Source organism: Pelodiscus sinensis, chromosome 32 (genome assembly GCF_049634645.1).
Source record: "Pelodiscus sinensis isolate JC-2024 chromosome 32, ASM4963464v1, whole genome shotgun sequence".
NCBI classification, from domain to species: domain Eukaryota; kingdom Metazoa; phylum Chordata; order Testudines; family Trionychidae; genus Pelodiscus; species Pelodiscus sinensis.
Genome location: NC_134742.1, coordinates 2,945,024 through 2,957,248, shown reverse-complemented (window position 1 = coordinate 2,957,248; position 12,225 = coordinate 2,945,024). Strand labels below are relative to the sequence as shown.

The window sequence follows — 12,225 nt, the reverse complement described above, 5'->3', positions numbered from 1 at the left end:
GCGCGAGTCGTGGCCCCCAGCCAAGTCTTGGAACGTCTGCGAGTTCTTGGAAGTCACGTGATTCCCCCGGGGCTGGTTTGTCTGACCCGCTTCTGCGCTGCACGGGTCGGGGAGGGGACGCCCCGCAGCGCCCCCAGGTGATGCCCAAGGAGCAGAGGTGAGAGTGGGGGAGCGGAACGGACGTGGGGGGCTGGAGGGGCCGGTGGGATTGGGGCCAGGTTAATTGCTGGGGGGGGGGTGAGAATTTGTGCAATGGAGCAAAACTCGCTTTGCAGACTGAAGCTGGGCGAAGGGGCAGCGCCCTGTCCCACGCTCGGGCCGGGGGTGCCAGGGGGCGTTCAGACACCAAGGCACCCCCCTCCCTCCGTGCATACCCTTCCTTTTATGGATCTCATGGTTTGGGGGTGGCTTGTTTGATTATTTCAGGGCAGGGAGGGGCCGACTCCTTCTTTTTGAACACCTGAGGTTGCCCAGCCTGCAGAGTTTGCAGAAGCCTCTACAGCAGCGACTTTACCAACCAGATAACGGCATTTCAGATAGGAAAACAGTTTGTTCCTGAGCTCAGGGCAGTGAAACTGTCCAGAGGGAATCCGCCGGTGGCAGATTGCAAGGATTGCCAAGGAAATGTAGGTGTGTGGCCTGCCTAGAAAGGGGCTGTGTGTGTTGTAGGGATAGAATCATAGAATACTAGGACTGGAAGGGACCTCGAAAGGTCATCGAGTCCAGTCCCTTGCCCTCATGGCAGGACCAAATACTGTCTAGACTATCCCTGATAGACATTTATCTAACCTACTCTTAAATTTCTCCAGAGATGGGAATTCCACAACCTCCCTGGGCAATTTATTCCAATGTTTGACCACCCTGACAGGAATTTTTTCCTAAAGTCCAACCTAAACCTCCCTTGCTACAGTTTAAGCCAATTGCTTCTTGTTCTATCATCAGAGGCCAAGATGAACAAGTTTTCTCCCTCCTCCTCATGATACCTGAAAATGGCTGTCATGTCCCCCCTCAGTCTTCTCTTTTCTAAACTAAACAAACCCAATTCTTTCAGCCTCCCTTCATAGGTCATGTTCTCTAGACCTTTAATCATTCTTGTTGCTCTTCTCTGGACCCTCTAAGAAGTGGATGTTAAGAAGTGTGCAGTTTGTTTTGTCAACTACATGATTAATTGATAAGGGGTCCAACTGCAAGCACTCAGTCCCGGCTTGTGCCAGCAATGGCAACTTCCCCCCTCCCCCCCGGGCGGCTCTGCACCAGTGTATTTTAAGAGCACCTGTAATGTAGAAAGCTCCTACCTGAGAGATTGTGATACTTCCTGATATTTTCTGGGCACTGAGCATGCTCAGCAGTTCTGTTACAGCCATTGCCCTTCTCTCTGCCCGCACTAGCTATACAAATTTGCTTAGTCCATGTCAAAAGCATTTAAAAAGGGACAAAAGCCACAGCAGGGGTAGCTTCCTGGACCAGCACAGACTGGCACTGAGCTGGGCTGCCTGGCTGTTGGCTCCTAAAATACTTTTAATGCAGAGCCACAGCTGGGTTAACTCCAAAAACCTGTGTGAGCTGGGACTGAGCCAGGCTGCTTGCCAGTGTGCTAAAAAACTTACTGGCAGAGCTGTGGTAGTGGCAGGGAAGATGCATGTAGTTGGTAGCATTAACAGATAGGATTTCACTTATTGGGCTGTGTCCCTGGGCCGTGTCTAGACTGGCCAGTTTTTCTGGAAAATCAGCTGCTTTTCCGGAAACTTTTGCGCAAAAGGGCCAGTGTAGACAGCTGAGATTTGTTTTGCGCAAAAAAGCCCTAATCGTGAAAATGGCGATCGGGGCTTTTTGCGCAAAAGTGCGTCTAGATTGGCCACGGACGCTTTTCCGCAAAAAGTGCTTTTGTGGAAAAGCGTCCATGCCAATCTAGATGCTCTGTTCTGAAAATGCTTTTAAACATTTCCGTTAAAAGCATTTCCGAAAAACATGCCAGTCTAGACGTAGCCCTTGTGTGTTGGGGAACTGCAGTCGGAGCACAGCAGAGAATTCAAATGAGGCAGAGGCTGGTTTAGGACCACTATGACAGACCTATTTGCTGGCAGTTCTGGAGATGTAGAGGGACTGTGCTAGGGTATCACACGCACAACTTTCTGTCTCTTCACATAAAACTCCCCAGCCGAGCAAGAGCTCTTTGTCCTCCTTGTTCTGCCTATTCCCATATTTGGGCTCCGGTGGGAGTTCTTCCTGGTTCAGTGTATTTTTTCTGAGACACATCTTTGTGTTGTATTTGCCTTTATTTCAGACATCCCCAAACTGTGGGACATGCTCCCGTAGTGGAGCATGAGGGAAAGTCTGGAAGTGGGGCATAGTGGAATGGGTCCTGGGCCAGCCCCATGGGGAGGGAGAGGGGGAGCAAGTTGGAGAGACCATCCATCTCCAATCTGCTCCCAGCTCTACTTTGGTCCTACCCTCAGCTGTATCCCTAGCACCAGGCCCCATTCCCAGCATCAGGCCCTGGCTGTGGCCCCACTCCTGGAAGGGGAGGAGGATGGGCAAAGGACGGGGGGGGGGGAGAGTGTGCTACCTTCAAAAATTTGGGGACCACTGTTTGATTTGGAGGAATGCTGGTGTTAGACGTGGGATGTAATCTCCTACTAAATATTTTAGAGAGTTTGTATGTATTTCTGTTTGTCTGCCAGAGAGTCCATTTGTTTAAGAACTCCTAAATGATAAGAGCTAGGACCACCAAATTCGGTATGCAGCTTCCTCTTACAGCAAGGTCAGGGTTTTGGTTGTGCCAAGACAATGGGATGTGCCTGGAATGGGATTATTTCACGTCAAATGGAAAGGAAGTGGTGTGGTAGCAGGGACAGTTATACTCACAAATGACCACAAGGGGGAGCAAGTGCCCCAGCCCTGGGGAGCAGCTGCTGGTTGGCAGCACAGCCTCTGCATCCTCTGCCTTGGGGAGCAACTGCCGACGGGGCAACGTTACTGTAATAGTTCCAACATGTGTTGTGTTATGCCAAGATCACACTATAGTTGATTATCCTCATATTGCTTTATAATGTCTCTTTCCAGTGACAGAGCAACTCGTGTGTGAGAACAGAAGCCGGCTGGGCTTTGAACTTTAGACTTTGGAGGAATAAAAACTCACCATAAACACCAATGAGCAGCAAGATTATTTTTGGTGGGTTTGCTGTAAGAGACTTCATTCTGGGAGTGAGGTGAAGAAAGAGTTAAAAAAGAAGACATCAGTTGGTGTTTGAAGAACAGCAGAAGAGGCTCCTTAAACTTCTTACCTTCATCTGAAGAGGGGTGCCTGGTAAATAGCCTGTTGGATAATCGGCTGAACCCAAGCTCCTTGGGAAGTAGCCTGGTGCTGCCCTGTCAACTTACCTTCCGGCAGGATTGTGCGCGCTTCTGTACAGACTGAAAGACTGTCCTGTTCCTTCTCCATATTGATTTTCTGAGTGGGACAAAGCATCAAGAGAGACACTTCTGGTCAGGCACAGTTGAACCAAACCCTTTAGTTAAATATCCGAGGAGAAGTTGGTCTGAATGATTAACAATGTGAGAAAAGAGATGAGGATCCAAGAACTGCCATAAGCACCAGTGAGAAAACTCTGGGAAACGTCTGCCCAGGATCCATTAGGTAGGTGAGCTTTGGTTACTTGTTGTTGTTGTAGCACTGGAAAGCCCCAGACACATTCAGGCTCCATGGTGGGCCGTGTTGGCTACTGTACACTCTCCGAAAGGTGCCTGTCTCTTTACTTCTTTATGCATCACACAGTCAACTTGTGGAACTCCTTGCTAGAGGGTGTTGTGAAGACCAGGACTGTTAACAGGGTTCAAAAAAGAACAAGATAAATTCATGGAGGTTAGGTCCATCAATACTTATTAGCCAGGATGGGTAGGAATGATGTTGCTAGTCCCCGTTTGGCAGAAGCTGAGAGTGGGCAACAGAAGATGGATCACTTGATGATTCCCTGTTGTGTTCACTCCCTCTGGGGCACTTGCATTGGCCACTGTTGGAAGACAGGAAACTAAGCTAGCTAGATCTTTGATCTGATTCAGTCTGGCTGGTCTTATGTTCTTAGATGCTGTACAAACAGAGAGCAAAAATATTCCTTATTTTTTGGAGTTCATAGTCCCCATTTTCCCTCTGGGGTAACTTCATTCTGATTGTCTCAATATCATTTTTTTTCTCCCTCGTTCAAGCCACCCTTTTTTTTCTCCCCCTCCCAAACCCCAAAATTCCTCAGTGGAATTAGTTTGCACGAGGACAGATGCTCAACAGATGAAGTTCTCAGGGGAATACACAAAGGGATGCATTTAGTTATCACTATTGCTATAATATTGTGGATTATGGTTTTTGGGAGATGAGGTGTGGAAATTTTATTCTAGAGTTTGGTTTTCTTTCCTGATTGGATTGTACTGGTGTTAGGATAGATAAAATATATTTTAAAAATAGCTCTTGATATTGACATACATATAAACTTAAATCCACACATCCCATGGTTGTCACTGATAAATGTCTCCAGCTGTGAAGGGAAATCTGAATGACAGCCCCCCAGCATTGCTCAGGGTGGGCAAAATGCACCCCGTGCTGGATCCAGATACCAAACATTCCTCTCTGACCCACCATAACCCTCCCAGGGCTAAAAGTCCCACAGCCCAGCAGGGTGCTCAGGCAGGATGGCTGCCGGCTACAGCCCCATGTGCTGCTCCTGTTAGTGGCCAGCTGCTGCTGGCAAACATGTCTCTGTGGGCCCTGCTGGGCAGGGAGGCAGCAGGTCTCTGTGTGTAGACCCCACCCTCCGCACCATTCTTTCAGCCTCCATTGGCCAGAAATCAGACAATGAGACCTGCGGGGGGCGGAGCTTGTGTGCAGCGTGCAGAGACCCCCATAAAGGCTCATAGAGACATCTTTCCAGCAGCTGGCTATTTCCGGGAGTGGTGTGTGGGGCCACTATAGCCACTTATGGCAAGTGCCTCCCAGTGAGAGTCTGCACCTCGCCCCCCTGCCACACCTCAACCCCTTGCCCCAGGTCAGAACCCCTCCTGCCTCCAAACTCCCCCTTGGCCCTGCACCCTTTGCCTTCTGCAGCCCAACCCTCTGCACCAGCCCGGAGCTCCCTCTTCTACCCAAGCTCCCTCCCAGACCCTCCACCCCCTCCTACGCCTCAGTCTCCTCTCCAGAGGACCCTCCTGCACTCAAACTCTGTCCGAGAACCAGCACCCCCTCCATTCACAGAGCTGAAATGTACATGATGACTTTTATGGGATGCCCACCCCGTCCCACCTGTTGCTACTATTGCAGAGACAGGAAACTTGGGTTCTACTGGTTCCACATTGATGTGTTCTCCTCTTCCCCCACTTCTAGTTTTCTTTTCCTGGAGAGGAATTGGGACCTCCCCAATCTGCGGCGCATAGTTTAGGTGCGGAGTATAAGGGAATCATAGAACCATAGAACTGGAAGAGACCTCCGAAGGTCATCAAGTCCAGCCCCCTGCTCTAGGCAGGACAATTCCAACTAAATCAACCCGGCCAGGGCTTTGTCAAGCCGAGACTTAAACATCTCTAGGGATGGAGACTCCACTACTTCCCTAGGTGACCCATTCCTAGGGTCTAGGGAATCTCAGGCCCCACGCTCTGCAACTGCTCTGTATGAAGCCAGATAGGATGATGGGTAGCACAGCGCCCCTCGGTATGCTGCTCAGGACCGGGAGCTTCTCTGGCTACAGACTGTCTGGGTCTGACCTCAGAGTTCCCAGTGTCCCTGTTCACACTGTGCACTTCTACCTGGAAGGGACCCCTGGGAAAGCCAGAGGGCCCTGCACCCCAACTCTGCAGCCAGCGAGTAAACAAAAAGTGTATTAGCAGTGTTCTCTGTGTCTGTGTCTACACTGGCAAGTTATTCCAGAAAATCAGCCGCTTTTCCAGAAAAACTTGCCAGCTGTCTACACTGGCCGCTTGAATTTCCGGAAAAGCACTGACGATCTAATGTAAAATCATCAGTGCTTTTCTGGAAAAACTATGCTGCTCCCTTCGGGCAAAAGTCTTTTTCCGGAAAACTGTTCCGGAAAAGGGCCAGCGTAGACAGCACAGTAGTGTTTTTCGCAAGAAAACCCCGATCGCAAAAATGACGATCGGGGCTTTTTTTGCAGAAAAGCGCATCTAGATTGGCCATGGATGATTTTCCAGAAAAAGTGCTTTTCTGGAAAAGCGTCCTGCCAATCTAGACGCGCTTTTCCGGAAATACTTTTAACGGAAAACCTTTTAACGGAAAATCATGCCAGTGTAGATGTAGCCTGTAAGATGAGCGCTTGAGCGGCCACCCAGGAGAGATTTAGGTGCCGCCCAACTGTTTAGCAGAGCACCCATAGCCATCCAGAGCTGGTAGCATGTGTTTATATTGGTGGTGCACATCTGCACTTGCTTTGGTGCATATAACAAAATTTATTCTGCACCCAGGTGAAAAAATTAGAGAGAACACTGCTTATTGGTCAACAGGGACTCGGAGTAGAACCCGAGCACAGAGAGTGCCCTCTGCCCCCAAGCTGCCAAATGTGTATTCCTGTGCATGCCCGTGACATAACACCACATAGTAAATGGATGATAAACTAAAATCTGAGGCTGCAGGGAGGGGCTTGTCTCTGCTTGAAATCTACAGTTGGGTGCTCCTCTCCTGGAGTCATGGGGTGTACAAGCTTATGTTACATCTTGTGATGTCTGTGTTCCATCCCTGCCCACTTCCTCGCACAATGCCTGCGGAGGAGTCCATCCTATAACTTTTAGCCCAGTGATTAGATCTCACCTGGACTGATATGGGCCTCCTTTAACCTCAACTACTGAGGCTGTTCCATTTCTGTTTAATATGCTGGAGGCCAAAACTCCCGATTCTGTAGGCCAGAGATTAGTGCACCCACCTGGGAAATGGGAAAACAAGTCAGGACCCACAACTGCAGGGACTTTGAACCTACATCTGGGATAAACACCCCTAAGTGCCTGTGTGGATCTGGGCCCAAGTGCTTCCCTAACTCCTGCTCGTTGCAGTGTTAAGGTTCCTCTCTAAGCAACTGTGGGAGTTTGCAGTTGCTGACAGTGCTACAGGTTGAACCTCTCTAGTCCAGAACACTCTGATCCAGAAACATCCATGGTCTGGCATGATTTGAGTTAGCTGGATGTCCACTTTTCGTGGAGGTGGCCAAGTTTCCCACGGTCCCATAAAGTTTGTTTGCAGCCACCAGTCCTGGCTCTCAGGGTTCTGTGCTGTGATGTAGTTCTAATGTACCCCTATATGTCTTCTAACAGCCCAGCAAGCAGTGGAAGTGTTGGTAATGCTGCTAGACCAGTGTTTCCCAATGGTGTTCTGCAGAACCCTGGGGTTCCATGAAGTGAAAATGACGGTTCCACAAGAAAATTCCATTACAATAACATTTTATAATTTTAGAATAATAATAATTAATATTTAAGCATTCATGAATTGTATTAAAAACAATTTTCATTTGTGTTGATCTTATGACCTTGTTTAGCGTTTTTTTATTATTATCCTTACTTATTTGTGGTCTGTTTTTTCAATTCCATATATAAGACTGTTATTAGCAGTTCCACAAAATTCTTTTGTGTTTAAAAGGGTTTCGTGGCCAAATAAAATTAGGAAACATTGTGCTAGACAATACTGACCTCCTGTGGTTCGGAAAATTCATTTGGCACCAGTCAGGTCCCGAGGGTGACAGACTAGAGGGGTTCAACCCTCAACCCGTGCAAGGGCATTTGACTTGGGATCTCCAAAGCAGAGCGTCCCATGAGCTGTGTATGTGCTGCCCAATGATGATTGGTTATAACGCAGTCCTTCATGTGCTCACTGTTTGGGGTTTTTTTCTCTTGTTTTGTCTGCAAGTTTCAACAACAATGAGATTGCTGGGGAACCACAGAAGAGAGGCAATTATCTCCCTGCCTGGCCTCACCCTTTTCTTCGTTCATTTACCAATTCACACCTTGGAATCAGGTAGGCAGCCCCACCTTTTCAGTGGGTCCCCCCCCCCCCGCCCTGCTGTTACTTACATTTGCCTATTTTCTTGTGTGGCTCTTAAGGCCCATACAGCTATACACTTATACAGTAATTATACACCCTGAGGATCAGTTCAGCCTAATTAACAACAATATCATTTTAGCCTAACTATTTATTTGCTGGGCCAGTCTGAGTGTCTCTCTGCCCAGTGGGAAAATGAGACTAGGAACACTTCCCGAATTCATTCAGGCCCCTCTCGAGTACAGCTATCGCAGTGAGGGGGAGGAGAGGGGAGAAGTAGGGACAGTTCTTAGATGGGCATTCACTGCCCCTCTGGCATCTGCTGCTGTCTCATGAGCACAGCTACTGACTAAATTGAGGGCTGCACACTCTGTGTTCACCACCAGTTCCTGAGGGCCGGCTGAGTCTGCTCACTGCTGTCAAGTGACTGCAAACCACACTTGGCTCTGAGTCCGAGAGAAACTCTTATTAGCATTTCAGTGTTTCCGTTTCAAAGTGTAACCCCACTGGTATTCCTTCTGGGTGGCTCCTCCCTCCTGGGTTTGGTTTGGTTTTTTCCCCTTTGTCTCTGCAAAAAGGCCTTGTAGAAATGATTGAGATTGTAAGACAAGGTCTTTTTTTGGGGGGGAGGGAATTAAACCAGGAAACCCTTGAGAGAATGAGCACAAATTAGCACCAAGCCCTGACAAGTCATTTCTAAACTGCTGTGATTATGTGTGTAGATTTCAGAAAGGATTGAAAATTCAGCTTGCAATGTGCGGGGTTAGTGAGGAGACAGTAGCCAAAAGTTTATCATTGCTGGAGCAGGAGACCAGTCATAGAATCATAGAGCTGGAAGAGACCTCAGGAGGTCATCAAGTCCAGCCCCCTGCCCAAGGCAGGACCAACCCCAACTCAATCAACCCGTCAAGCTGAGATTTAAAAACCTCTAGGGATGGAGATTCCACCACTTCCCTAGGTAACCCATTCCAGTGCTTCACCACCCTCCTAGGGAAATAGTTTTTCCTAATATCCAACCTAGACCTCTCCCACTATAACTTGAGACCATTGCTCCTTGTTCTGCCATCTGTCACTACTGTGAACAGCCTCTCTCCATCGTCTTTGGAACCTCCCTTCAGGAACCCATTGGGAATGCCTGACTGACGACAGCCGTCAGATCAAATTCTACGTTGTTGTTTTGTTTTTGTTTTTTTTTAAAGTCGATTTTTCCTTTTATCATGGTATGTTCCACAGCTCAGTTCACAGTCACTGGACCAGACCAGCCTATCATTGCCATAGTGGGGGAGGACGTGGTGCTATCCTGTCACTTGTCCCCCACAATGAGTGCCGAGGACATGGAGGTGAGATGGTACCGGTCTGATTTCTCTTCACCTGTGCATCTCTATCACTATGGGAAGGACCAGTACGAGCAGCAGATGCCGGAATACACCGGAAGGACAGATTTCCTGAGAGACGGCATCCGAGATGGGCGTGTCGCCTTGATGTTACGTAAAGTCACACCCACAGATGAGGGACAATACAGATGTTATTTTCAGTCAACTGCCTTCTATGGAGATGCCATATTAGAACTGCAGGTAGTAGGTCAGTAGCTTATGCTTGTGCTTCCTTTCCTGATAGCGTTTTCTCTTTTTTGTCATTCACAGTCCAGTGCCCACTATGCCAGAAGTTTTGCACATGTGTTTTCTTAATTTAAAGTGTCTTTTTGCTCTTTTATTTCCTCACCTAAGAGAGGAAGCGGTACATCCCCCACAGTGGCTATCCATGAGATTGCTGTCCCTCAAGATGCAGCAGCTAAGGAGCCAGCATGATCCTCACACCACAAAGCACAATTCCTCCAAAGCAGGGAGGGGAATATACAACACAGGAGCTGGATTTGGCACTGGCTTGCCTGAATCTGGCCCCTGAGGCCTGTTTCCCAGTAGCTCCCTCCCATACACTGGACCCCTCATTTCTGACTGCATACCAGAGCATAGGCATGGCCCACAAAATCTACTAGCTCAGGCCCCCCTCTCAGGTTCTGGTGTGTGAGGGGAATGTGCTTCTTAGGCAGGGGCCACAGCAATGCCTTTTTTTTTCCTTTTCACTTTTGTGTGGCCCCCGACTAATTTTTTTTTTCTATCAGTCAGCGGCCCCCAACCCAAAAAATCTTCGCTGTCCCAGCCCACTCCAAAGACTTCTCCTGGCCATTCAGCATTGTTATAGCCTTTCACTCCTTCAGACAGCCCCAGTCTTCTCAGTGTCCCAAATGCCGTGAGAAACAGAGATGTCAGAGAGACAGTGAATGGGCAGGCAAAGGTAATAAGCAAAGTTAGTGCAGCTTCTCTGAAGGACAGTGTTTCATATCACAGTCACATCCTCTGCCTTCATATATGCACTGATCAAAAGGCCATAGAAACCCGCAGGAGGTTTAACATCTTCAGTAGGCTTTGGCTCCGGACGTGAATCAAGATTCGTAGAATCCTAGGGTTGGCGGAGACCTCAGGAGTCATCAAGTCCAGCCCCCTGCCCAAAGCAGGACCAGCCCCAACTCAATTATCCCAGCCAGGGCTTTGTCAAGCCAGGATTTACAAGCCACTAGGAATGGAGATTCCGTCACCTCCCTAGGTAACCTATTCCAATGCTTCAGCACCCTCCTAGGGAAATAATTTTTCCTAATATCCAACCTGGACCTCTCCCACTGTAACTTGAGACCATTGGTCCTCGTTCTGCCATCCCTCACTACTGTGAACAGCCTCTCTCCATCCTCTTTGGAACCTCCCTTCAGGAAGTTGAAGGCTGCTATCAAAACCCCCCTCACTCTTCTCTTCTGCAGTCTAAACAAACCAAAATCCCTTTGTATCTCCTCATAGGTCATGTGCTCCAGCCCCCTAATCATTTTGGTTGCCCTCCGCGGGACCCTTTCCAATGTGTCTACATCCTTTCTATAGTGGGGGGCCCAAAACTGGACACAGTATTCCTGGTGTGGCCTCACCAGAGCCGAATAAAGGGGAGGTGACAAGAGTTTAATCCTCTCGGCTGATTCATTAGGCAGGAAGAAAATTACTCTGGACTCGCTATTAGAGAAGCAGCAGAGATGAGCCATAGTCCCTGATCATAAAGGCCGCTGACTGATCTAATGAAATCAGCAGAGACGTTGTCCTGTCTCGCACTCAGCTGCTACAGCTCTTGGAAAATTGTGAATGAAGATGTCTCATGGGTACTTTCTCAGTGATTTAACCCCTAAAATGAATTTGAACACGGACACTGACTATCCTCACTCTTATAAAGAGAGCTCTAAGGTGTATGTGGCGCCAGGGCTGGTGCCAGCAGTGGTGTGGGAGGTTGAGAGTTACGCTACTAATGTAACTCAAGTGGCATAGCTTGGATTGATTTTCCCATGTCGTGGATATGCCTTATTTCAAGTGGCACTGAACAGTGACACACTGAAGGTGTGTCTACACTACAGGACAATGTCGAATTAAGACACACAACTTCAGCTACGTTAATTGTATAGCTGTATTCAAAGTACCTTAACTCAACTTTTGGCTCTGTCCTCGCTGCAGGAACTCAAAGAGAGTGCACTCTCCCTTCAACTTCCCTTACCCTGGTGGAAGCAGGGCTATCGGCATTGACCGGAGCACCCCTCTCTATTTGAATTAGCAGTCTTAAGTAGAAACACTAATTTAAACCCTGAAAGATGGACGGCGGCAGCTTCGATCTTTGTAGTATAAACGTGCCCTGAGTGAGTTTCCCAGCCTTGACATTCTGTGTGACATTGAAAGCTTGTCTCTCTCCCCAGCAGAAGTTGGCCCATTTAAAAGCTATTACCTCACTCGCCTTCTCTCTAATTTCCTGGTACCTACAGGACTATAATCACACTGCATAATATAACATTAAAACAGGTTTATCCCTCTCTCCTGCAGCTCTCGGCTCTGCTCCTCTCATCTCTGTGGAGGATTACCAGGATGGAGGGATCCGAGTCGTCTGCCGATCAGCTGGGTGGTACCCAAAGCCTCAAGTTTTCTGGCAAGATCTTACTGGACGTCGGGTGCCGTCACTGTCTGAAACAAAATCTGGAAGGCATTATGGCCTGTTTGAAATAGAAGCATCTGTGATTGTAAAGGAAACCTCAAACATCTCCTGTTCCATTAGGGACGCGCTCCTCAAACAAGAAAAGAAATCAACAATTAATATAGCAGGTCAGTTACAAGCTGCAATGTGACCAT

General features: G+C 48.4%; 1 protein-coding gene across 1 annotated transcript in view; it reads left to right on the top strand.

Moving 5' to 3' along the window:
* LOC102451582 (uncharacterized) overlaps positions 1-12,225 on the top strand; it is a 43,188-nt gene continuing 30,963 nt past the window's right edge. The window contains 5 exon segments of the mRNA XM_075913360.1: positions 1-157; positions 3,064-3,637; positions 7,889-7,996; positions 9,254-9,601; positions 11,923-12,198. Coding sequence (XP_075769475.1) covers positions 7,900-7,996; positions 9,254-9,601; positions 11,923-12,198 — 721 coding nt within the window. The 5' untranslated portion in view covers positions 1-157; positions 3,064-3,637; positions 7,889-7,899.